Consider the following 26,257-nt stretch of genomic DNA (forward strand, 5'->3'; position numbering starts at 1 on the left):
TTTTCTATTATTGAGATACTAACCCATAAACAATCCCGGACACCTCAGACCACATTATCTCAGAATATGGAAAACAATAGTCCCCATTTCAACCCTTAATAAACAATACAAAAAAACACAAAACTATAGTGAGACTACACAATGCCTGTTAGGGAAATCCTCGCTTGATTTTCACAATAAAACAAGTTTGACGTCACTCTGAAATCTCTTTTTCTTCTTGGGCAATGATATGGACATGCAAGAAAAATTAGGGTTGGACATGCAAAAAAAGACCAAAAGGGAGAATTAAACGTGACGTCACTTGTAATTGGCCTTTGGGAGTGTTACTGACAAATTGAGCACTGATAAGACATGCAAAAGCAACTAAATTGAAGAATTAAACGTGACGTCACCTATAATTGACTTTTGGGAGTGTTACCAACAAATTGAGCACTGATAAGACATGCAAAAGCGAGCAAATTGAAGAATTAGACGTGACGTCACATATAATTAGTTTTGCATGTTACACGCATTTTTTTTTGGGGGGATCAGATAAATTACTCTCCAGATTGCCAATTAAATCACTGCCCTTTTTTACTACAACATCAGCGCATAATTTTTTTTGACATTTAACATGAGCAACATTAACAACATCAACAACACCAACGACTTTGTCATTGTTAGCGAGACGTCGAAGAAGTACAATGCTGCCTTGACTGAGTTCAACTCAATTTTTCTTGTTGGAAGAGAATTCTCTTCAGTCGTAGCTGTTCAAGAAGCTGCCAAAGCATATGGTGTCAAGCATAACATTGCTCTCACTACTGAATATGCATCAAGCTCTCGCATCAAATTGATTTGCAAGCACTCTGGCGAATATAGAGATACCAGAAAAGCCAAGAAGGTTGCTTCCAAAACATCAGTTATGGGTGAAACTCTTCCTGGATGGGAGAGAAAGCGCAAAAAAGACACGCAGAAGCATGACTGCCCTTGCTTCATGTATGCCAACACCAAGAAGGGCAGAAAGCTCACTGTGCGCTCCCGTGAGGCAGAGCATAATCACCCCATCGAAGAAGACCGCAGAGCATATGCTATGCACCACAAGCTTTTGCCTGAGGCAATGGCGCTTGTGGTTAAGCATCTGGAGAACAATGACGATGTATCCACCATCTTCAACAGTTTGAAGATAAATGGATATACAAACATTGTTCACCATGACATTGCTAATATAAAGCAACATTTCGGAAAATTGGAAAAAGGAAAGGAGATGTTTGACTTTATTACTACTCTGCAAGATCTTGACTTCCATGTCAGGTATTCTGTCGGTAATACAGAAGACAATCAAGTGAATATGGTCTTCTTTGTGTATCAGGATGCGATCAATGAGGCATGAAGAATGCCTGAGACTGTCATTATTGATGCCACATATAAGACAAATAGTCATCGAATGACTTATATCAACATTGTTGGTACTAGCAATGTGAGTGGAAACCCTCGTACCACTTTAAAGACATATCCAATTGCCGGTGCTTGGGTAGAGCATGAGACAGAAGAAAATTATCTCTGGGTGCTTAGCTGTCTCCGCGATGCAGTCTGGCCCGATGACAACAACAACAACAACAACAACAACAACAACAACAACAACAACAGCAACAGCAGCAACGACAAACAAACAACACTTCTCCCAGATGTTTTCATCACGGACAATGAAAAAGCATTGAGAAATGCTATTACTCGAGTCTTTCCTGAGTCAAAGCAGTTGTTGTGCTATAAGCATATCAAAGACAACTTTAAAAAGCAATTGCTTCCGATGATGAAGGGAGACAAGAGTAGCGAAAAGAGAGACCTGTTGGATAAGCTGTCAGAATTCCTTGACCGAATTGCTTTAAAATGCATTACACATCAAGAAGTAAAAAACGAAACAAATGGATACCTTGAATTTGCAAAGGAAAATTGCAAAGACCAAGGAAAAGCTGCTAGTGCTTTTCTTGAGAAGTACGTATAAATTTTTTAAATTTGATGTAAACAGTATTTAACTATAAAAAATCGTGTTTTTTTTAATATACTTTATCAGAAAAATGAAAGACAAGGAAAACTGGGTGAACATGTATGTTTACAAACATGCCCATTTCGGCAATCGCACGTCGAACCGTGCAGAAAGTGCCCATTCTTCTCTCAAGCATTCTCTTGATACTTCCTCGGGTAAACTGAAGACAGTTACCCTTAAAGTAAAAAAGTGGTATGACAAGTTGGTAAGTTTATTCTATACTATTTTATGCATTTATTGGTTATAATATATTTATAAATTGTACAGTTTGCAGATCGCAAGCATCGGCTAATGGTGGAAAGCCTTGGAGAAGGAACAAAAATTGTGTTTGATAAAGTCAATGCCGCCAGACTAAATGACATCCGTCTTAAAGTCTGTAGATTTGCAATGGATCAAATCAAATTAGAATTATCCAAATCCATTATACCCAAAAAACTAGCCAAAGAGTGCAAATGCCTCATATAATACAACTACCTGCTTCCTTGTTACCACACACTCGCCAAATTCGATACCATCCCAATCTCCTGCATCCCAAGACGCTGGAGAAAAAACTATCTAGAAGGAGAAAGTAATATATATAATAATAGCAATAATTACGTGACGATTTTCTCATATAACATTTTATTATGTAGACCATTTAACTATCCAAAATGCAACCCCAGTACCCCCAAACATCAACAATATCAAACCAATAACCCCAGAATTCAACTATGCTCTTGAGCTTATTTGCGAACATTTTGCCAATGCTCAGAGCGAACAAGAACAAATCAATATATACCAATTGATAGAAAAAACTTTGAAACAAATCGACGCACAGAAACTCAAAAACCTTAAGGGCCCAACAGTAGTCGAAGCCATTAAAGGCCGACCAAAAAATACCAAGCGCAAGATGATTGCATTAGAGCATTGCATCAATACCGAAAAAGAAAAAATCACAAAAAAAATTAAAACAGAAAAAGAACAAAAAAAGTAAGATTTTAATATTGTTTAGATTTAATTTACTAAATCTTTGCTTTGTTTTCTAGGCAAAAAATATCCTCAGCTAAAGAGCAAAAAGCCATAAAAAATATTATCAACCTTGGGTCACCATGCGATTCCACATTACTAACAAATCTCACAATCGCACCAAAACATATATCAACAATCTTTTCTCCTGAAGCAGACGGAAATTGTGGGTACAGGGCGATAGCAATGGAAGTGTACCAGGACCAGGAGGAGTGGTCAAAAGTAAAAGACAAAATGCTAGAAACATTTTTAAAGCACCAAAACAACTACTACCACGGAAGAATGGAGCATGGCAATATGCCTGCATCCAATAACCCACTAATTTGCAGTCTCCAAGACAAGCGCTCACCTCTCCCCCAGCAACATTGGTTTGGTACAATCGACCATCCTCAACTTGTAGCCGATACATTTAGCAGAGCAGTGGCTGTATATTGGAATACTCCAATTGAAACAGGCGACTGTCTTTTTGTTCCGTTTGCTACCTTGCCAGAAAAAGTGGAACCGATAATTATTATCTTAGATGTAAACCACTTTCTTCTTGCCAAGCGCAAAAACAATCGAAATTTCTGCTGGCCAAAAATCAACCCCTTTCATAAAAGAATAATTCAAAAACATGGCCTTGAAGATTATTCTTTGATGTACTAACAATCAAGGTATGGCTTTTAAACTAGAATTATCTTGAATTATACTAACTTTTCGTATATATCTTTTTTAGATTTTTTTTTTACTTTTTAGATTCTATATTTATCTCTATTATCAATATTCCCTTCTGTTTCTATTCAATTTATTATTATCTTTCTATTTATCTATATTTCTATATTTATCTTCTTTACAATCTTCCATTTTTATCTTTATATCTATCTCATTATCATTTTTTATATTTTTACAATCAACATTAATTTTGAAACATTTAACAAATATCAAGGCTGACCCCCCAAAAAAATGCGTGTAACATGCAAAACTAATTATATGTGATGTCACGTCTAGTTCTTCAATTTGCTCGCTTTTGCATGTCTTATCAGTGTCCAATTTGTTGGTAACACTCCCAAAAGTCAATTATAGGTGACGTCACGTTTAATTCTTCAATTTGGTTGCTTTTGCATGTCTTATCAGTGCTCAATTTGTCAGTAACACTCCCAAAGGCCAATTACAAGTGACGTCACGTTTAATTCTCCCTTTTGGTCTTTTTTTGCATGTCCGACCCTAATTTTTCTTGCATGTCCATATAGATCCCCTTCTTCTTTTAGTTTTTTGATCATTTATATTCTTCGTCATTGAATCTTAAGCTAATACTGTTCACACAGTGTCTCTCATCGGTTGGGGTAGGGAAGCCCTCTCCTTGAAATACATGTCCGAGATGTCCATCACATTTGGCACAGCATATTTCTATGCGTCTCATCCCAGCCGAGTTATCTTCGTGGCGAATAATGGCACCTACAAAAATAAATAATCCCCCCATCACACATACGCACACAAACATTAATTACCTATCTCTTTCCCGCTTTAAATAAAACGTGTGGAAGTTTACATAGTATAGTATAATAATCTTTTTTGTTTTATTTTTTTTTAAAAATTGTTTCTTACCTGGTATAGCATCAAAGACTATATAACAAACATTGTAGACATATATTTATATAAAGTTTATTTTTTCATTATTTTCATTACTTTAATAGCAATGGTAGAAACGTGTGTACAAAAATCAAAACACTATTAAACTTACATGCTGGCCAGCCACAATTACTGTTGAATTTTGTATCGGATACATACAGAGGAGCATTACATGCCGCGCAATTGTAGATTCCTTTGAAATTATTTATATATAACATTTCAATTTTAATTAACTTTTATTCACAAGATACGATATAATAATAGTAATAATAATAGAAGATACCTTTCTTATTAAACTTGTTGTATTCTCCAGTGCCAGGTGGTTCAGTTCCTGTTGAATAGCAATCGAATTCACTTCATTCATAAGATTACTTTTATTTTTATACTAAAACTTAAATGTGTATATATATTGACCTTTCTGTCTTAAAACTCGGAATTGTTCTGGACTCAAGATCGTTTTCCATTCCAATTCCGATTTTCTTTGTGTGGTCATGATTGAGGTTGTAAATGAAGCACAAGGTAGAATTGACTTGAGCTTTGTGCTAGTCGCACTGACTGTGACGCGTGTTAGTAAACGGAACATGTGCGTATTCGTATATAATAAGTATCCGCTGTATATTTGCAATACTGTGAATACAGTGTTTTTACTTGAGATTGAGAGGATATTAGTTTTTTTTTGGACGAAAAGTTAATTTCTGGACATTTTGCTTACCTTTTTTAGACAAGCAAAAAAGAGAACTGAGACATAAAAGAATAAAATTTGGTGTAGAAAAGTTATTTAGTTGAGACAACGTAAAAAGAACTAGAATGTTCTTTACCTGTAAGCATCTTTAAGTTCGCTCACCGGAGTGAGGAATAACCACGTTCATTGTGGCGCTTTATGTTGCTGTTGTTCTTGGTATTGGTCGAGGAGTGAAGATTTCTGGCCTACCATTGCCACTCCAAATTTCCTCCACAATATAAAACATGTTTTTTACAGCCATGACATCCCTGTCCCAAAAAAAAACATCACGGTTTTTGCAAACTGATATTGGATGAATAAGTCTGTCGTTGGCATTTCGGGAATATCTTAGGTCTTTGGTCTTACAGGAGCTTCAAACCTACACAATCAGTATTGAATCTAAAGAATAAAACTTCAAAGAAAAAGTGCATACGTACCATTGGTGTGTTAATTTCATTGATGTCCAAAAGATAAAATTCTCCGATATTCTGCTTTACAAGAAGATGCTTGTAAATTTTCTCAGATACTCCATGCCATAAGCTGCGAAATCTGACACTTTATTTGTTTGTAGGCCCATCTCCAAATACAATTAAAGGCATTCCAGAGATCTATCCAGCTCGAAAGACACGTCGGTAAGAGTTTCTTTAATATTTTAAATTATTATAAGTGAAACGGGATACAAGCAATAAGTAATTGACTTATTACCTTGGTTGGACAGGTTGGTGTGCACTTCTAGGATTCTGTCTGTTTGCTTTGCAGACTTGTATTCATATGTTTATTTATTAAATATAATACTATATCTGCCAAAAACTTTGTTAATATCTGTTCAATCCATGCTCGTAAAAAGAATATTATCTTTGCGGTACAGTACGTATATTTGTATTTTTTATGATTACCAAAAGAAATATACACGTTTTAATTGATTGTAATTTTATAATCGACCAACCACTCTGTTAGTACCTCTTAGCAGAATCAAGGTTGCAATCTGTATATATATATATATGTATGGGTATACTCATACTGAATAGCAAGTTGTGCCTGCTTATCATTTACATTTTATCCTGTATGCTTTATTTTGCTATAAAGCTTCAACGATCTCTGATACAAGGTATAAGTTGTCGATTTCCGTATGGTTAATCGAGTATCTATCAACCTATTGTTGAATAAAAAAATATTCTCTAGCTGAAACACAAAAGGGTCTGTCTGTCTGTTGGCAGGGAGGGAAATTGAAGTTTGAATTTTACTTTTTAAAAAACGAATCACTCAAAAACTTTTATAAAGCGCATACAGAAAACTACCTTGGCATACTGCATTCACAAGCTCTCTCAATAAAATCATATACTATATTATCAGGTTTCTGGGTTACTTTCTGCTAGTATTTTGCTTAGTTTTAAGCACTGAGTGAGAGTGACCTAGAATAAGATTCTTATTGAGATAGGGTTTAGAAGGCTAAGATTTTCAATTTGCTTAATAAAGTCTTATACAGCTCTACGAAGTTTAACGCATCTACCCACACATTATTACTTTGACAATCCGCAACTGCCGACTTTTGAAGATTAACTACCAGAAAACAGCTAGATTAACGCCACCAGCCTATGTCCTACCCAGCATGCTTAACGGCATTCCTCGCGCATTTAAGTTGCGGTATCGTCTTTTTACCCTTTTCAGTTCCTGAGCCGAATAAACCCCTCTTACTCCTCTTACTTCTTCTCTTTCTTCTATTTGCCTCACTCTTTCTATCTCTTTCCCCCTTTAACTTTGGCTGATATCATATTAACTCTTTATATATATATAGTTCTTTGCTCACAAGCTCAGTAATTCTGATTCTACTTGCTGTGTTACATCAATGTCTATATCTAATCACTATCTATAATGCCTTGACAGTGTAAAACCCCACTATGTGGTCCTGAACACTCCAACCTTTTTATATATAGTATTGTGCTGTACAGCAAATACAACTCATCTGAACATTTCTTAACCGCTGTATATAATACCAATTGCACACTGAAATACAAGAAATGAGGAAAACAATTATCCTACATTTTTTTCTCCAATAATCAATTTCTCATTAGAGTCCGAGTTTTTCTCCTAGGCATAGACTTAGTTTCAAGACTTTTATATTTTTGATGTATATATGTATGTGTTACACAGGAGGTTACATCTACTCAAACCTACGAGTTTCCTTTATTTTATTATATATATCGAGAGTATCTGTGTGGCTGTATGCAGGAGATAAAAACTGTTACTGGTGTGATGGCTCGGCCCGCATCGGTCTGACGGCGAGAGAGAGGGGTGAACGGGCACGTAACCGAGAATTGGGATTAAGATATCGGAACCATTTTTGATAATTGACGGTAGAATAAATTAAACATCTAAAACATATTAAAGGTAGCTCAAATACGTATATATGGTTGCTTTTATCTATTTTTTTGGTAAGTACTTTGTGAATGGTTTTTATTTTAATGGTAATATCAATATATAGATATAGATAAAGCAAAGAAATATATATTGCGTACGCGGCTTTCCTTGCCTGTCTATCTGTATTTCAAAACTTTGATTTTATTCGATAATATAAAATAAGATTTAGTAGTATAATATAAAAAAAAAAGTCGGCTGCTTTCCTTATATTTGGCAAGTATTAATAAAATTTTTAACTTTTACTTACTCTTCTTGTTCTTGTTCTTGTTCTTGCTCTCCGTATTCAAGATTGAAAAGAAAAGTTTATCTCGTCGCTGTGGCTAGATATTTAAAAATAAATTATATAAAAACATAGTTTCTCAGTGTTAAATTGTATTGTATTATATTTTGTAGTATTATTATTATTTTATAAATATATTTGGTGGCAAAAAAGGAGAAAAGGAAATAGAAGGAGGAGGGATTTAGGGAAATACTATAATATATCATTAAGGAACTGCTCGAATAATATAAGTAAAGGGAGGTGTTTTATGATTATTTTTATTAATAGTTTATAGTGTAAAAGCGTAGTGAGTGAGAGTGGCAAAATATGAGCCTTTTTTGCTTTTTATTTTCTTATATGATTTTTGATAGTTATGCTTTTGCTTTTGCTTTTGCTTCTGCTTTTCGTTATAGTTACAAAGCACCAAGACCGTGCAAAATTGAAGAATAGCCGGGACCAATATATGAATGAGTCTATGAATCTATGTGTGTGTGATATATTATTTTAATTGAATAGATTTGTTAATCTTACCACTGTACTACTACTAATACACAGTATCAATAATATTATCCATATCTTTATTTTGCAAAAAAAAATTATACACCTTGTTGTCTTGACAACAAAAGCAGAGAAAATACACAATTGAATTTAACAATTATATAATAATACTTTAATAATTATTAATGATAAATTATTAGTAAGATATTATCAAGGAAATACAATTCAAAATAATTACAAAGCTAGTTTGCTGGTTAATACTTATGTAATTATATATATATAATATAAGTATGTAATAAAAAAAAATATTAAAGAAGTATAGAAATGAATTAATGAATAAATATATTGTATAATATAGGGTAGGGTAGTATAAAGATCGCAAGGAGATACATATATATAAGAGAGAGAGAGAGATATTAATCGACTGAGTCAGAACAACGACATCAAGGAGTTATTTTTTTTGCTTTATTCACTCACACACACAACCCACACATCTTCCTCCCTCTTAATACTTTCCCCTTGAATTTCTATGTTTTGAAGGTCATTGATAGACATAAATGACAAGATGATCTATTCCTTCTCCATGATATTCCTTATATTCTTTATATTCTTCTTGTGTTTTAAAAACATATATATACAATGTGTATTTATGGTATGATGTTCCATTTTCTTGATAAAGTAATTATATTATTTTTGTTTCTCTATTAAAAAAATAATTAAATAATTAAATAAATGGGAAATGGTATTATGAGATATTATATTATATTAATTTCGATTGATTTTGGATTGGGCTACTCGGTTGCTTGGTTACTCGGTTGCTTGGTTACTCGGTTTCTTGGTTGCTTGGCTACTCGGTGGCTCGGTTGAATAATAAAGTGTGAGATCTAGACATGTAGATAAATATAAATAAATTCATATAGTAAAATAACAGAAAGAACGGACCGCTATTTTTTATTATTGTTTTATTATTAGTTGTTGTCATGGATAACCAAATCCAATCAAAGCTGATAATAATAAAAACAAAACTTTAATGGTGGCGTGGCTTTTGAATACAAGAGAAAATAAGTAGAGAGAGAGAAAGCCAATTAGTTACCCATGTTGTTACAATGGTTGCTAGGAAGTAAATAGGTTTTTTTTTCCCGAAAACAGTTAATTAACCTTTCCTTTTTTTTCTTTTTTGGATGGGATTACAGATAAATATACATGGATAGACAAATATGTATAATTTACATTTTGCACCAAAAAGCAGCGTATTATATTAATTGGAGTTATCCACAATAGTATAATTGGTACCACAACTACACACACACATTACATATACTATACTCAATACCCACCCACACATTCACACATTCACTACCCACAAATAATGGTTAGATTTTTTTCTGGTTTTGGATTTCTTGGTTTTGTTGTGTAATCTCTGGTGTCAGATTTGATTGATAAGATCATTTTTCTTATATTATATTATATTATATTATATTATTTTTGAATTTTTTTTGACATGAAATTAATAATAAATATAAGAAAATATTAGTGAATAAAAGAGAGAAGAAGAGGAAAGAAAAGCATATATATATATACGTTGAAAATATTTGTAATTGCACTGGTAGGTAGAATTATTTATTTATATTTATATATATACGACAAAGTGAAAAGTATAGTGTTGTAATAGACTCTTTGTCTTTTGTTTCCACGTGTATATAACAGACAGGCGCTAATAGAGAGAAAATCCAAGGTGATCTAAACCATAAATATTAAATAATAAGATATGAAGATGCGCATACAGACTCGCATAGATCGGGTTTGGATCCACTCAATATTATTTGTTGTTTTTGTTTGAGTTGGACAAGACATCTGGACCGCTTTATCCCTTATATGTATATAGATTGGATATTACAGTCGCTGATTTAAAGAACTTTATATTGTATTATAGTCATATAGATGTATATATGTGCAGACTGGACACGCATTGTCCATCCTTTCTGTACATGCAGTGGCGGGTGTAACCCAATTAACCCAAAAGAAAGAAAGAAAGAAAGAAAGAAAAAATTGAAAGCGGCTGTTGTATATTTTATTCCATGACGGATCGGTTCACCGGGCGGAGAGATATATCAATAATATGAAAAGAAAAGAAAAAACGGTTCATAGTAAGAGTAAATGAATGAATTGTCTCAATTGAATTTTGATTCAATAGGAATTATAGCAGTAAGTGACAATGATAATGGTAGATAGAGATAAAGATGTTGGTTGTGTGAAAACACAATGGTAGAATCATTTCAAAGAATACCAAAAAATAATAATAATCAATAATTGAATTATTGAATCAATGAAAGAGAAAGGTGTTGCTTGTTTGCACAGAAAATAAAGCCTTATTGTTTTACTCCTTGTTAATTTATGAATTGAAATCAATTGAAATGAAATGAAATCAATTGAAATGAAAAATAAAAGGGTATTGTCATTACTACCATCATCATCTATAATACAATTTTCTTTAAACAATAAGGAGTCTTTCTTTCTGTCTTTCTCAAATAAGTATAATAATTACACACAGACATATGTATATGCAATGAATCAATGAATCAATGAATGAATCAATGAATAAAAGTAGAGTAAGGAAGTAGGGAAGATGCTGTGGGGATTGAAAGGGTAGCAAAGTCCGCGGGCGGGGGAGCACGCTGTCTCGACTCAAGGTACCCAGATCTCTTATTGGCCTCTTTCTATTTTCACTAGTCGAGGGTCCCCCTCTTTCATCCTCCCCTCTCCTTTTCTAGCTTACCCATATCCATATCCATTACCCATACCCTCTACCGTTACCCTTTATCCTTTTCTTTCTCCTCATTTTCATCCTCCTACCCCCTTATTTGTATATAATTTTGATAATTATCAATATTACTGCACACGCCACCTCCCTCCCACTCTGTCTTTTTTATTTATACGTATAATATTTTGAGGCGGCGACCCCTGACTACCTCACCACACTCGTCCAGAAATAATCCTTTAATTACAATTATACAATTATAATAGTTTGATATATATATATATTGGGATCAAATATGTGTATATATAAAGGCACATCTTCCATTCCTCTTCTTTCTTTCCTTCATTACTCATCATCTTCATTCAAACAAAACCAACAAACGCAGGCCGTTTATCTACATCTCTACATTCATATCTTTCTTTACATAACACAAACATGTCTGTCATCGCTCGCATTTTCCAACTCATCGTCCTCTCAATTGCTCTTGTCCACCTGGTTGTGGCTGCTCCCCTCGAAAAGCGTAGTTTCTCTGGTGACGGTACCTTTTACGCTGTTGGCCTTGGATCGTGCGGAACCGATGATGGCAACACCGATCTGGTTGCAGCATTGAATGCTCCTCAGATGCAAAACGGTGCCAACCCTAACAACAACCCCATCTGTGGTCGTCGTGCTGTAGTCAAGGGTCCCAAAGGATCTGTCACAGTCAGAATTGTAAGTTAAAGCTATTTGTCCTATAAAACAGTAACTAATTAAGCAACAATTATATCTATAGGTTGATACTTGCCCTCCTTGCCAAAAGGGTGATCTTGACTTGAGCCCTGCTGCTTTCGGAAAGATTGCTGACTTTGCCGCTGGACGTGTTCCCATCACCTGGAACTGGGCCTAAAACAACATAGCCGTGTATATTCCAAAAAACGAAAAACAAATCCCCCGCCATCAACATCTTCAACATCCTTTCATTGATAAAAAAAATCCAAAAAAAACAGAAAACAGAAAACAAGAGACATAGAATAAGAAGATAAAGAAGTCTTAAATGATACACACACCATTACCTCTTCATTTCATATTATACTTCTTTATAATCCTTTTTCATTTCATATATCTTTTCTTCTTCTCTTCTTTTAGATTTTTCACTCACTCACTCATTCATTCATTCACTTTTTTATATCTATATTTTTTTTATTTAATCCTCTTGATGAGGGAATATGAATTTATAGTATATTGTGATTCATATATTTTTTTATTGTCTCTTATTGAGCATGTACTTTCTCTATATTTTTTCTTCTCTTTTTCTTTTGAAAAAGAACAAATCAACACATACAATGTAAAATAAAGAATATTCGTAGAACTGGGTTCACAAACACATCATTTTAAATATCGATTTAGAAAATGCAATAAAAAAGTAAGAAAATTATTCCAGAATGATTCATTGTTAATAGGCTTGTGTGTGCGTTGCTAAGCTACCCTAAGCATTCCTATAGTTTATTGAATATTGAATATTGTGTATTTTGTATAATACAAGGAGTCTTTTTTACATATATAAATATATTTGGTTTAATAAACAAGACATAAAGAGAAAGATAGAGAATGATTGAATGAATTAAAAGAATTCTTTGGCATCATAGTCAATACTTCAAATCCAAGTATTTATTTTTTATCAATATATATATATATTATTTAAGCTATTTTATTTATATGTCTATTAAATACATTTACAAAAAGTACACAAAAGAAAAGGAGGAAGATAAAGATGAGGCTTTGGTAAGCTTAATCGTGGCTGATGACTGGCAATGTATTCTTGGTACTTTCAAGGGTGTAATGGGCCCCCTTGAGGATATCCAATCCAAATTTAGCACGATTCAAACTAGCCACACCATCATTATTATTATTGCTATCATCGTAAGCACCACCGATACCACCACCACCAGCATTATTGTAACCAGAACCAGAACCGATACTAGAAGCAGAGTCAGACGCAGACGCAGAGATAGTAGAAAGGGGAGATGATGATCCAATGCTGTCCTCCGAGAATATTATTGGTCTTGCCCAACTGCACCAGAATAAACCACTAACTGCTGTCATCCAATACAATTTCATCTTTCCTTGATTCGATTCAATTCGATTCGATTCGATTTGATTTGTAATAGAAAGATAATATTAATAATGAAGATGAAAACGATGTTGAAAATGAACAAACACTTATTTATATTGTACATTTGTCCTTACTGTGGAAATAAAGGAGAAACGATGTATGTACATATAAAACAAGTTAAATTAAACACTGTACAGACACCTCATCAAACATCAAGCAAGAAAAAAAAACCAAAAATCCTAGCAAAGTCAAATTTATCGCTGTCACAATCGCTCTCTCTCTCTGTGTGTGTCTCTAAAAATAAAAAAGACTGTATGTGGTTGTATGCATTCGTATAGTGTGGGTACATTTTCTCTTCCCTATTCTATTTTATTTTATTTTATTTAAATTTAATTTATTTAATTTATATTGTATTATATACATATTCTATATTTTGTACTTGTCAAGTAATCATTTTATTCTTTTATTATTATTTTTTACTACTACAATTTTAATTATACACAAGCACACACACACACAGATATATATATATATATATATATATATATTACTAAGAAAAAATAAGAAAAGAAAAGAAAAAAAAACCGACAATGACCTTGGCATCTTCATCCAATGACAACCAACTTGACTCCTACCAAGACCAGTTTGTAGAAATACTCCGGAATATATCCAGTCTACAATGGGTCCGCGAGTCATTGTCAACTCATTCACATCATTACCAAGCACTCCAACAGCGGCATAAAAAGGAGTCTCAGCAGCGCAATAGACTTAAGAACCAACTGCAAGTCATTATTTCACTTTCTCTCTCTTTATTATTATAATACTATATATATATATATACATCTATTCTAATTCCATTTTTTATTATAATAACTATTATTATTTATAGTGAGCGCCAAGCCAAGGAGAAACGATTACCAAATCAAGAACACCAAGAGCAAGAGCACCAACAGCATGAGAAAGAGAAAGAGAAAGAGAAAGAGAAAGAGAAAGAAAAAGATAGAGATAAAGAAGCGCTTGATAAAATTGATCGGACCTTGGCTGGATTGGAAGAACAATTGAGTAATGCTGATAGTATGGTGTGTGCAAAGTTATATATCGATAATTATTTTGTATCAATCAGTTAACAGTTAAAATCAACAAAATTATAGATGCATGAGTTGACCCAAGAAAAACAAAGACTCGACACGTTTTGTAGTAGATTGAACCAGTTGTATCAACAAGTAAATATCCTCTATTAATATGTATATATATATATATTTTTAATTGACAACAGTAAGAACAGCAATAGCGACCATTGGTAACCATTGGTAACCAACAGTAACCAACAGTAACCAATAGCAACCAGATCATTTTTTTTTCATAATCAATAATATATAAATATATTTAACTGTAATATGTCAATTGCATAGATTATGCCAGATACTCTTCAAGGACCTTACGATCAAATTGAACATCTTCTGAAAGAACAAGTCGAAAGCTTGTCAAGTAAAATTCCAAATGTAAGAAAGAGTACATACATATAGATAATATTGACCATGGGATTATGCTGTATGTGTGTATATATATTTGGTTTTTGGCTATGTAGATTGTGTCAGACATTAGGGATCATACAGCAGCCCAAACTCAATTATATGAAGCAAGAGAGTCTATGGAGACTGCAATGATCAATCTACCCGGGGCTTCTACTTTTCTTGACCGCCAAGGTGTCGTAGGTCGAGGAAACAATTCAAGACTATTCGGAACATCCAATTTTCTTCTTCTTCAAGGATCATCAGAAGCTGCAACCAAAGGTAAATCTAACATTATATTATATTATATTATATTATATTATATTATATTATATTAAATTAAACTAAACTAAACTAAATTAAATTAGATTAGATTAGATTAAACTGGATTAAATTAGACTCACTAACATCAAATAATGCTATACTCAATACTTATTTAATCACCTTTTGCAGAGGCGGAAAAACTTGCTCAAAAGGCGTATGAATGTGTCCGAAAGGCATCATTAGAATGTTCCCAAGTCAGTCTCATTCCAATCACTCCATTAAAAAAAGGTTAGTAAAAGACAAGAAAAGACAAAACAGCAGCGTATAATAATACATGTCCTAATTTATATAAAAATAACAATCGACTTTAAATATATATATATATATATATATGTGTGTGTGTGTACTGCTTGTAGATGAAAAGGTAATGGTCGTGCTCACTACCTATCGTGGTTATCGCCTAAAGATCGAAACCCTGTTGAGAACAAGAGTCAATCCTCGGCTACACAAACTCGAGAGCGAACTGACGATCAGCCGGTTCCATTACGAGCAAAGATCGATCGAGTGGGTCGATCGTCAGGTTGAGATGCTGGGATCTGTGTTTTGGTCCAACGGGTGTCTGGAAAACATCGATCTCAACCAAGAGATCTCTGCCCTGAGGATGGGATCAAGTGCAACAATTGCAGCCATAGCTTCCCAGACGGGTGGCCGAGTGACGGTGGATGATGTACTAGAGGTTGGAATTATCATTGGCAGTGGTGATGGAGATGTTAATAATAGCAATAGTAATAGTAATAGTAATAGTAATAGTAATAGTAATAGTAATAGTAATAGTAATAATAGTAGTGGTAGTGGTAGTGGTAGTGGTGGTAATGAACTTGCCGAGTCTTCAACACAACACCAACAGACACCAAACCTAAATCCAAATCCAAATCCAAGTCAAAGTCAAAGTCAAAGTCAGCAATTGCAAGAGCTACCGCAGTATAGTGCAACCACAATTAATGACTCTCCGTCCTCAAATATACTTCCTGCTTACACTTTGGAACGAGTACCTGATTATCAAGGAAGTGACCCACCACCCGCCTATTGTTAGAATAGAATAAACCCACTCACTCGCCTATTCTCCACCTCTCTCTCTCTCTCTTTCACACCAACAAATGCACATATAAAGACAATAGCAATAATAGCAATACTAATAATCATCATGGTTCACGTACACACACACACACACAACTTTCCCAATAAATACAATAAATGCAATTCGCATTTGTATTCGCTTACACAGAGTACAATCAACAGCTATTTTTATTGACTCTCACCAATATACTGACATAATACAATACAGTTTTTTTCTTTAATTTATTTTAATTTATAGGGTGTATATTAGATGTATAGGATACCAACCACAAAGGCTACCAGACCGCTGGCGGTTCTATATAATTGAACCTTGGACCATTTGTTGAGCAGAGCCAGGGCTTGTTCGGTTTTGTAGATAGAGGTGAGAGACGCGGGAGAGACTGCGGTTGAATGGTTGGTTTTGATGTCGTGTGAGACGGCGTCATCGAGAGCAAAGAGCCTGTTGTTGGTTGGCATGATAAAAAATTTTGTGTAAGGGGCGTTTGAGAGGATAAGTAGACCAAGGTAGAGTGACCGGGATTCACGCGTCTTGTAGTAGTGGTAGAAGTAGGCCCCACTTGAGATTATGATTGACGAGAGAGCAAGTTTGGCTCCTCCTTTATAGACTTGGCGAAACACACTGGTGGGGTTGGCTGCAACTTTGATAGATGGCACGCTGAGCATATCCACAGACATTCCAAGACCAGCATAAATACCACTGCCAATTAAAGCAATTGATCTAGCATACTGGATATCAGACATGATTATTGGTTATTGAATATAAAGTAGAGAAGATGGAGATATGTGAATTGAGTAGAAAAAAAAGAATGCCTGATGTAGTAGCACCTTTTATATTTATTTATGGTTTTTTTTCTGTCCAACTTATTTATAGCATACTGATCTATTTATTTTGTGTATATCAGTCTGTGTTTTCTGTATAAGCCATATTAAGTTTAATCGAGATCATAAAGCTTAAGTTTTACTCTATCACCGGCCTCGGTGAAATTACTTTCCGATCTGTATTATAGAATGAAATATAGAGTAGAAATGATATATGTGAATCTAAAAGATGTTTATATAAGCTAGAGAAAGAAAGGTTACGATAAAGTTGTACAAAGAATATTTGTGGCGAAGTAAAAGTCAATATAGAGCAATGGACTGGAAAGAGATCTTTTAAAAGAAAACGAAAATATGATATGAGTATTTAAATATTTTGTAATTGTGTTATTTCTTAAAGAAGCCTTTCTTTCTAGTAAGATATGTTGATTTTTCTAACATCTTTATTTGCGATTGTCTAAGCAAGATAGCTTACTTTGCCTATAGTGAAATCTTTATTAGATTTCTTTTTTTTACTGCATTGAACAATGGCAAGACTGAGAATCAATTCTCTATCTAGGTAACGTTTGTCTGATAAAACAAGTATTTACAATTGGCCCTAAAGAGATTCATAAACTCGAATGATTATAAGGCCATTGCTCCCAGATACATGTGTTGCCTAAATGCCCAAGTCCGCAAGGTTTTTTTGCTTATAGTGCATATATCTATATATCTATATATCTATATACAAGCTGATATCAAAAGGGTTATTATAGTTGCAGTGACTGTTGCTATTTGGTCCTATATTCTTTTTAACAACCAAGGTATATGGGCCGTCAGAATATAAATTACTGCTTTATACCCAGCAGCTATTTAGCCATAATGTAACAGAGACAGAAAGCTCATTGTGGGTGTTATGTGCTGTTCTTGAATATGACAAAAACCTCTTCTGGGTGTGCTCTTGCAAAAGGTCAATATGGGATCACATCACAACTCGGCTCCTGATATCTCCTACCACCCTCAAGTTTGACCACCTCATCCTTCCCTTTTCTCCGCAGTCGGTTAAAGTCCGTGATACATCTGTATCCTCATACATTGTTCTGGGATCCACTCTCAATGCTATATAGGAAGCTCACTTGGAGCATATATTCAACGACGATCCCATTGTCGCCAGTCGAATTGCTGTCATTGACATTTTTAAACTTTAGAAGACTATAACCAGAAGATTTCCTTAAAAGCACAGCCTAATTTCTTAACTTCCTAGCCTTTGGGTATACATTTCATTCAAGAAACAATAAAAAAAAGAGAAAATCCTGTCAACTTTTAACAAATAAGTTATTTTGAATTATAGCATTAAACCAAATCGAGAAAAATGCCAAAGTTTGAGTCGCAAAAACATCAAAATACTAAAACCTCCCCCTCTTTTTTTTCGTGTCTTTTTTTATAATACAATATATATATATATATATTAACAATGGCACAGACAGAGTGTCCCTAGTAAAAAGTCTTGTATTAAAAAAATAAAGAATTGATTATTATGCCGGCTTGTTCAATATGTAATATGCAGTGTACTGTGCTGTATGCTTACCCTATAGAAAAAAAATAGGCGATTTTAGTGAATTGTTGCAAGTTTTCCGGGGTTTAAAGTGTTTTGTACTTGAGTTTTAATTAAGCACCAATTTCTCTCTCGCTCTCTTTTATATTCTACTTTTTTTTTTTACCCCACCATGTTTTTTTGCAGTCAAAGCAAAACATCTTTTTCTTAGCTTTTTCAACCCATTACAAAACTAAATACCAAGTTGTTCAAATCTAATGGCTTACCAGTGGTAGCTTGGGTGGGTCCTAAGCGGTAACCAGGACGAATTTTTTTATCTTCTTTGAAGTCTAGTCAGTCTTTGTCTCAAACGACGACCCTCCTGGAGATCTTCTTCTGCTTGTCTTCTGATACGTCCAATCCGAATGACGCGGGTGAACCTTACAGGTATAGTCCCATCATATCTCATATTGTTAAGTATATGTCGGAAGTTCAGGACAGCAGCAAGGTCCCGATTCCACAAACGATGCATAACTTCTGACCTGTCCATGTTCTCCAAACAATTTAGATTGGTACATCTAAAAGGACTTGTTTCTATTTATTTTTTTCACAAGGTCTAGAATTATTAAATGTCTCTAAAAGGAACACACTTAATAACTATGAAGGCTAGTATTAATAAAATAAGAATCAGAAAAGTTGACAATAGAAAGTAACTTGAGAAGAATTGACAGAAAAATATCTGCATCAAGTACAATTTGGTTGTCAAGTTTGCTCGCATGCTCATTAGAAATCTCGGTAGATTTAGAGAATTGCAAGGAATCTGTCTTCTTGTTTTTCAAAAGTAGGAATCAGACATGACAATGTTAACACAAAGCAGGTTTATACTCTTTGATAAAAAGAATCAATTAAGCAATATACATGCCTTCCTCAATATTATAGTACTTAGAGAATAGCCTTTTTTTTTTAGATAAAAAATGTAAAAAGTATTACATAGAAATAGATATATGTATATTATTTAGTAACTTTATAGCTTAAACTGTTACTAAATATCATAAAAAATAGTACTTCTTCTTTCCATACTTCTTTATATTCAACTTGTATTATTTTGATCAATAAAAACTATAAAATTCCAATATAAAACCGTGTATTTGTTGAACCAATTATAAGAATAGAGATATCTAAAAAAAAAAAAGGTATAGATCTGCCATATTTAGAATATTTGATTGGATTATATGCAAAAATAATCTGAAATCCAACGAATTGTACTATCCAAATTTGTTAAAAAAAGGGAAATATGTACCTAAAAATGGTATAATTTTGCTACTTTAAACGATTTTATTGGATCAGATAAAAAGTAATTTTAACTCCAATAAATAGTATTCGCTGTAAATACTTTTAATTTACTAAAAGCCAAGATTCTATTGGCAGACATTTACTACAGTGATATTTTCTTTTATGGGTGTTGATGATTTTTGGTCCCTGAAGTTTTTCTACTTTTGTATCATTGGACACATTTTAAAATAATATAATAAAAAAATAAAAAATAAAAAAAAACAGGATGACGTACACTCTCTCACTTTGTCTCTATTTTATCTGTATTTGTATATAGTCTATTTCGGAGAAAATATACAGATTGAGCCTATAATTCTTTAGCGTAAAATATCATATATACAATATTATGGGAACACACACAATTTATTTATTCATTTAATAAAATTTCCTTTTTATTCGTATTCTCTTATCTCTCTCTTTCTTTTAATACCCTTGAGAAAAGTATACATAAGCAAGTGAACAAGCAAGCGAACAAGCAAGAAAGCAGATAGACAAAGACATTCTTCTTTCTCTTCTTTATCCACCTAGTGTCTTTGTTGTTGTATTATGATGATTACAGCAAGACTAGGAAGAATTGTTCTTCTTATTGTCTTGCCTCTCACGCTACTTGTCAGTTTCCTTTTACTGGCTCACCATAACGGTTCCATCTCTCGGTTTTCGTCTTCTTACTCTTCGTCATCACAAACCAGCTCGCATTCAAAACCAAAACCGAATCTGAATGGGACTCGTGAGAATGCCGCGTTTGTTGTCCTGGTCCGGAACTCTGAACTCAATGGTCTTCGCGAGACTCTCCAGAACGCAGAAGACCGGTTCAACAGAAAATACAATTACCCTTGGGTCTTTTTAAACGACGAACCATTCACCGATCAATTCAAGGAATGGACTGCCGGCCTGGTGTCGGGCGAGACGTTTTACGGCATACTCGACCAACAGTCCTGGGGATATCCAGACTGGGTTGATCAGGAAAAGGCACGCCTGGCAAGAGAGGACATGGCAAACCGGAACATCATCTATGGTGGAAGCGAGTCTTATCGCCACATGTGTCGCTTCCAGAGCGGTTTCTTTTTCCGTCATCCGTTGCTTGCAAAATATGATTACTACTGGTAAATACATACATACATACATACAGATATGCATATAAATATAAAGAAGAAAGAGAGACAGAGAATAAGAGGGAGATGAAAGGATAGGCCATAAAATGAATATGGACACATACATAATCTGTGGATTGCTTGCTTGACTGACTTATTTCAAGGCGAGTTGAACCAAATGTCAAGTTCTACTGTGATGTCGACTATGACCCGTTCCAAGTGATGAGAGAAAGAGACTTGAAATACGGTACGAATTCTTCCCATCCTCCCCAACAAGGAAGATAAAAAGAGAAATCAATTGATGAATTAAATCAAGTAAAAATAACTCGCTGCCTACTATATTATAGGATGGACTTTGTCAATCAAAGAGTACGCAGAAACGATTCCTACTCTTTGGTCAACCGTAAAGAGCTTTATGGCTGAGCACCCTGAACACATTGTTCCAAAGGGTAGCCCAGAGAGTCTGATGGATTGGATTACGGATGATGGCGGGGAGACATACAATCTGTGCCACTTTTGGAGCAATTTTGAGATCGGGTCTATCAAGTGGCTCAATTCAAAGGCGTACATTGATTACTTTGAGGCCCTGGACAAGTCGGGTGGGTTCTTTTATGAAAGGTGGGGAGATGCTCCGGTGCACAGTATTGCGGCGGCCTTGATGCTCAAGAAGTCAGAGGTCCACTGGTTTTATGACATTGGGTACTTTCACAATCCGTACAGCCAGTGTCCCCGTGAGCCTGCATGGTTGGCGGCCGAGAAGTGTTCTTGTGATCCTCAAGAAAGTTTCGGTAAGAAATAGAATACATATATTGGTAATATTGATAATGCTGTGATAATTAACATTTATATTTGTATTTTATTGGCTTAATTTAGACACTCATTGGTACAGCTGTACACCCCAGTTCCTCAAAGTGACTGGAAAGAAACCCACAGACTTTCTTATCACCGAACGTTGAGAGATTTTGCTTTGGCTTCATTCGACTCGATTAAAACAAAAATCCCAAATCCCATACAACACAGCACAAGTTATATTGCATTATATTATATTATATACGATACACTTGCTTGTGGAATGCATTTCTAATTTTTTCCTACTCGCCTTCATAATATCATTAGCTGTTTTCTATTTGTTCCTCTGTACATCTGTCTTTTCTCTATTTCCATGTGTAATATATAATGTGTATAGTGAGTAGAGATGCGTAGAATGTGTAATATGTATGCTCTTATTTTATTTATTCGTTTTTTATATATATATTTCTCCTCTTCTTCTGCTTGATACTCACAAGAACACCCCCCAAATTAAAAGTGAAATTGAAAGAAGATAAAAAAATATATATAAAAACCACATGCAAAGTTTAATATATGTACAAAGATGATCAGACGATATACCATGTTTATTTATTTCTTTGTTATTATCACCAATAACTGAACCCACGTATCTGTGAGTCATCCGATTGAATTGGCTTTACTTAAATAATTCACCCCCCAAAAAAGTAATAATAAGGCCAATGATGATAATAAAGATAAAGATAAAGATGTTGATGGTAGTAAAATAAATAATGTTTCAATATTAATTGAAACAACAGAAAAAAAGAAACAAAGAAACAAAGAAAAACGGTAACATTAGTATTTTGTGCACAATACTGTCCTTGTTCTTATCAATTTTTATTTTATTTTAATATTATAAATTTTTCAAGATGTAAAATAAAATAAGAAAAAAAAAGTTTATTTAATGATTTGTACAATATATATATATAACATTTGATCTTTTTTTTTCTTTCTTTCTTTCTTTTCTTTTCTTTTAGCTAAATATCATTATTCAGTAAACTAGCCTTTATTCAAACAAAGATTCCAATAAAAAGGATATATGGCGAGAATGACCTATATATCAAGCTATCCAAAATTCACCAAAGTTCTAGCATCCACTCGACTATCTTTTCAAAAGATCGAATACACTTTGCTGCTCCACTTCCCGTCTCCGTCGACCATTCAATCCTTTATAACCAAGGCTACCCTGTTCCTGGCAGCACTCTTGGTCCCAACCTTCGATCCTAATTCTAGTGCTAATAACAGCAATAGACGATTAGAAACCAGCAGTGGCCACACAGCCCCAAAGACCTTTTCGGCAGACAAACTCAAGCCTCTATTGTTGAATAAGGCCAGTGGGGTTGATAAGAATACTGGGTATGATGAGCCGTGTGAAATAAGCTATCAGAGAAGAGAACGCTGCAACTCTGCCAGTCTACGGATATTGTCGGCAGAGTACACAATGATCAGGGCATCAAAACTAACAAGACCACGCACCTATCGGTACAGCCTCGAACAACGCTCGGATCCATTTATAAAAGGACGCAAGAGCAGATTACACTAGATAGTATATAGATCCTGTCCTTTTTTTTTTAATTCTTTCTTAGCATCATCACTACCCTTACTACCCTTACTCTTCCTTTGTTTTCTGCCTGTCTTTTATACCTATATTTATGCTTGTTTTCATTTCATTTATGCTGTTCACCAGCGTACAAGGGAATCATCGAGGGAATTGCATCTCGTCATATAAGATTCCAATTGTTTATTCAGTATCTGTTTTTTTAATTATTTACTAAAACACCCTGCTCATTTTTTTTGTCAATTATTTGTTTCATTTTGGCTATAGGAAATGAGCTTTATAAAGTATAGTCGTTTAGTATATTCCTTTTTGTAACTAGAGTCCTTATTTTGGAAAGTTTGTCAACTCCCTCGACAGTTATGGTGTGTTCGGGGATAAATATCTAAGTTATTAGGTAATTTTCAAAGTTCCATGACTTTTGCTACAGACAAGTTATTGAGAATTGCTTAAACATGTTCTATAGGGAAGACTCTTCCGAATAACTCTTGTTTAAAAGATTCTAAAAACAAGGCTTGAATAAAAAGTCATGGACCTTCAAAGTCAAGAGGTATCAATAGAAAATAGCAGAGTTTCAGCTTTTTTCTTAATACAGGATTTTCGGACCCAAATGAGCTTTTTTTTTTTTTGCAAACTTTCGGTTTTTGGTGAAAATTAAATGGGTGCAGTTCAAGTATCGAAATGGTGATATTTGGACACTTACATGAAAATAAAAATTATGAGGTATGATTGCCCCCACTCGGCCTTACTTAACTCACCTCACAGGTGGAGACAATGAATTAACTACTGGGGTCTCCAATGTATATAGTCGATCTCTACGAGTGAGGTCAACTAAGGAAAGGGAGGGTGGGGGAAACCATATTTCATAATTTTTATTTTCATGTAAGTGTCCAAATATCACCATTTCGATACTTGAACTGCACCCATTTAATTTTCACCAAAAACCGAAAGTTTGCAAAAAAAAAAGCTCATTTGGGTCCGAAAATCCTGTACTATCTGGTATAGTCTTCTTCACTAGTAAAATTCATTATTGTTAAATATTTTTCTTTTATATTTAATATAAAAAATACAAGTTAAATGTTCTCAAGACTATCAGCTTTGTAGTGAGCATACTTTTTGTGAGTTTTTGTAAGTGTTATTATATACTATTATTTGATTTAAAGAAAAAAAATAACAAAGAAAAACGATTTAAATGCTCGGCAAGTTTCTAAATTGAGCATCTATTTCATTGCTCAAGGTCATAAAAATCACAGAACATGGAATTAGATGCTGTCGGAAATACTACTGCTGCAGGCAACTTTTTTGAAAAGCATTTTCAAAAAGCATTTAAATCGGGAAAAACCAAATTTAAATGCTACTGCTACGGATGCTCTGACTGTAAGAAATAATTTAATACTAATATACTGTCTCCACAGTTGTGCCAAAGTGAAGAAGATATATACGAGTGGAGGTTTCATAATGAAGAGGTTCATAAAATCCTGTCTTTTCAGACCTATTCGTCTTTGCATACTCAGGCCCGAGTGGCCAATTTTTTTATTATGTCTTATATAGAAAATAAAGAGAAGTTGTTAGAAAGAGAGAAAATGTGGGTGGAAAGTTTTTGTAAAACTGTCGATGAGAATAGCTCTTGTCATTTTAGAGGCTGAATTTAGTGTCTTTTACTCTTTGTATTGCTTTATTACCTCTCCTAAAATCGATCCAGCTCAGTAATTACTATGTTCGTGCTTAGATAGATGATCGACTTTCACCAGAACAACGGCTATTTATTAATGCTTATTTTTTCATTGATACTATAATAATTGCTGGTATTCCTATATTTGTTCATTGAACCGATCCTAATTTTTTTAGGCAATACATTGAGGACGCTGGAGAACATCTTAAAAAGGATCTATTATTGAGGTGTAGAATAACCGCTGCAATTTGTGGGACTAAATTTGGGGTGATATCAATAACCAAATCACCCGACAGTTATATTCTATCATTTAACCAGCCAAACAACCATTACTTTAATATTCTTTTCTATTTTCTTTCGGTTAATTCTTCAAATTAAAATACTTACATACATATTATCCAGTCATATATAACTTCTCCGAACCAAGGCATATTGATAAAGGCACATATTTCACCGCCCATTGAGACTTTTCAGAGGCTCCCCTTTTAATTAAATGCCCTCCCCCGGCTCATTGGCGTTGTGCTGGTTGTATATAGCAACTTTTACCAGTAGACGTCGCCCTGGTGACAAACCAGATGCCGCGTAGACCTTGGCATCTTTCTGGGACATATAAAGCGCACCAGACCTATTCGCCTAATATTTTCTTCTTTTACTACGATTACACCGGAACCTCCATCATAGTGAGTGTTCAGTTTTCGTACAAAGATGGAAAAGGGACAGTTGTTGATGAGCTTGGCAGATTCAAACCCATGGATTATATTGTTGACAGGGAGCAATATCGTCTTGAAGCATTGAGTTCTTCTACACAACATTTGCCTCAATTGTGTCAAGAATGAAACAATAAAACTGAAACCATACAAATAAAGAAGACAGCTTAAACGCTGAAACCAACGTAGCAATGACAGAAGCATCGACCAGGGGTAATTCTCCGCTATACACGGACCAGAACTATAAATCTTTTAATTTCTTGCTTGAGAAGTGTTTGAGCGCTTTTTGCTGCTGGGAAGCAGTTGGGAATCTACGTTCGTAAGGCACAAATATGGGTGAAACAGTACGAAAGAAAAGTTAATAGAATTTTTGAGAAGCATAAAAAAGACATTCATAATACCGTGATTTATGTTTGATTATTGAAAGCAATCTACGTTTAAATTCAGTC

General features: G+C 34.2%; 11 protein-coding genes across 11 annotated transcripts; 7 read left to right on the forward strand and 4 right to left on the reverse strand.

The window, feature by feature from the left end:
- Positions 1-613: 613 nt before the first annotated feature.
- On the forward strand, positions 614-1,369 carry PHYBLDRAFT_150188 (hypothetical protein; the record flags this gene model as incomplete). Its single annotated transcript, XM_018432430.1, has 1 exon — positions 614-1,369. The coding sequence occupies one exon, from the start codon at positions 614-616 to the stop codon at positions 1,367-1,369; it is 756 nt and encodes a 251-aa protein (XP_018286631.1).
- A 685-nt stretch (positions 1,370-2,054) lies between these two features.
- On the forward strand, positions 2,055-3,673 carry PHYBLDRAFT_173014 (hypothetical protein; the record flags this gene model as incomplete). Its single annotated transcript, XM_018436926.1, has 4 exons — positions 2,055-2,228; positions 2,291-2,399; positions 2,656-2,992; positions 3,049-3,673. The coding sequence occupies 4 exons, from the start codon at positions 2,055-2,057 to the stop codon at positions 3,671-3,673; spliced, it is 1,245 nt and encodes a 414-aa protein (XP_018286632.1).
- A 600-nt stretch (positions 3,674-4,273) lies between these two features.
- On the reverse strand, positions 4,274-5,129 carry PHYBLDRAFT_178171 (hypothetical protein; the record flags this gene model as incomplete). The annotated part of the gene is made up of 5 exons (XM_018437962.1): positions 4,274-4,462; positions 4,613-4,630; positions 4,749-4,829; positions 4,920-4,967; positions 5,051-5,129. The coding sequence occupies 5 exons, from the start codon at positions 5,127-5,129 to the stop codon at positions 4,284-4,286; spliced, it is 405 nt and encodes a 134-aa protein (XP_018286633.1). The 3' UTR covers positions 4,274-4,283.
- A 6,683-nt stretch (positions 5,130-11,812) lies between these two features.
- On the forward strand, positions 11,813-12,170 carry PHYBLDRAFT_103777 (hypothetical protein; the record flags this gene model as incomplete). Its single annotated transcript, XM_018427791.1, has 2 exons — positions 11,813-12,001; positions 12,063-12,170. Coding segments are annotated over 2 exons (297 nt in total), but the record flags the coding sequence as incomplete, so codon positions are not given.
- Positions 12,171-13,057: 887 nt separating this feature from the next.
- PHYBLDRAFT_63497 (hypothetical protein) lies at positions 13,058-13,387 on the reverse strand (the record flags this gene model as incomplete). The annotated part of the gene is made up of 1 exon (XM_018441127.1): positions 13,058-13,387. One exon carries the CDS (start codon positions 13,385-13,387, stop codon positions 13,058-13,060), a length of 330 nt encoding a protein of 109 aa, XP_018286635.1.
- A 585-nt stretch (positions 13,388-13,972) lies between these two features.
- Positions 13,973-16,288, forward strand: PHYBLDRAFT_183112 (hypothetical protein; the record flags this gene model as incomplete). Its single annotated transcript, XM_018438718.1, has 7 exons — positions 13,973-14,130; positions 14,272-14,461; positions 14,534-14,605; positions 14,795-14,884; positions 14,971-15,175; positions 15,347-15,445; positions 15,574-16,288. The coding sequence occupies 7 exons, from the start codon at positions 13,973-13,975 to the stop codon at positions 16,248-16,250; spliced, it is 1,491 nt and encodes a 496-aa protein (XP_018286636.1). The 3' UTR covers positions 16,251-16,288.
- A 157-nt stretch (positions 16,289-16,445) lies between these two features.
- Positions 16,446-17,078, reverse strand: PHYBLDRAFT_188599 (hypothetical protein). The gene has a single exon (XM_018439532.1). The coding sequence runs from the start codon at positions 17,033-17,035 to the stop codon at positions 16,541-16,543; it is 495 nt and encodes a 164-aa protein (XP_018286637.1). The 5' UTR covers positions 17,036-17,078; the 3' UTR covers positions 16,446-16,540.
- Positions 17,079-18,860: 1,782 nt separating this feature from the next.
- PHYBLDRAFT_150196 (hypothetical protein) lies at positions 18,861-19,155 on the reverse strand (the record flags this gene model as incomplete). The annotated part of the gene is made up of 2 exons (XM_018432431.1): positions 18,861-18,931; positions 18,996-19,155. The coding sequence occupies 2 exons, from the start codon at positions 19,153-19,155 to the stop codon at positions 18,861-18,863; spliced, it is 231 nt and encodes a 76-aa protein (XP_018286638.1).
- A 1,222-nt stretch (positions 19,156-20,377) lies between these two features.
- On the forward strand, positions 20,378-22,390 carry PHYBLDRAFT_127425 (glycosyltransferase family 15 protein). Its single transcript, XM_018429163.1, has 4 exons — positions 20,378-21,058; positions 21,211-21,293; positions 21,394-21,834; positions 21,920-22,390. The coding sequence occupies exons 1-4, from the start codon at positions 20,502-20,504 to the stop codon at positions 22,000-22,002; spliced, it is 1,164 nt and encodes a 387-aa protein (XP_018286639.1). The 5' UTR covers positions 20,378-20,501; the 3' UTR covers positions 22,003-22,390.
- Positions 22,391-22,922: 532 nt separating this feature from the next.
- PHYBLDRAFT_150198 (hypothetical protein) lies at positions 22,923-23,417 on the forward strand (the record flags this gene model as incomplete). Its single annotated transcript, XM_018432432.1, has 1 exon — positions 22,923-23,417. The coding sequence occupies one exon, from the start codon at positions 22,923-22,925 to the stop codon at positions 23,415-23,417; it is 495 nt and encodes a 164-aa protein (XP_018286640.1).
- Positions 23,418-24,685: 1,268 nt separating this feature from the next.
- On the forward strand, positions 24,686-25,937 carry PHYBLDRAFT_63492 (hypothetical protein; the record flags this gene model as incomplete). The annotated part of the gene is made up of 4 exons (XM_018441126.1): positions 24,686-24,806; positions 25,054-25,135; positions 25,278-25,368; positions 25,638-25,937. 4 exons carry the CDS (start codon positions 24,686-24,688, stop codon positions 25,935-25,937), a joined length of 594 nt encoding a protein of 197 aa, XP_018286641.1.
- Between the last annotated feature and the right edge of the window lie 320 nt (positions 25,938-26,257).

This window comes from Phycomyces blakesleeanus, assembly GCF_001638985.1.
Source record: "Phycomyces blakesleeanus NRRL 1555(-) unplaced genomic scaffold PHYBLscaffold_24, whole genome shotgun sequence".
NCBI lineage: Eukaryota > Fungi > Mucoromycota > Mucoromycetes > Mucorales > Phycomycetaceae > Phycomyces > Phycomyces blakesleeanus.

What these genes read in the sequence shown, in the direction of transcription:
- PHYBLDRAFT_127425 (XM_018429163.1), top strand. Translation starts at nt 20,502, where the DNA reads ATGATGATTACAGCAAGACTAGGAAGAATTGTTCTTCTTATTGTCTTG. An exon ending in AGAAAGAGACTTGAAATACG is followed by an intron (nt 21,294 to 21,393) that starts GTACGAATTCTT and finishes ACTATATTATAG; the next exon opens with GATGGACTTTGTCAATCAAA. An exon ending in TGATCCTCAAGAAAGTTTCG is followed by an intron (nt 21,835 to 21,919) that starts GTAAGAAATAGA and finishes GGCTTAATTTAG; the next exon opens with ACACTCATTGGTACAGCTGT.
- PHYBLDRAFT_188599 (XM_018439532.1), bottom strand. Translation starts at nt 17,035, where the DNA reads ATGTCTGATATCCAGTATGCTAGATCAATTGCTTTAATTGGCAGTGGT.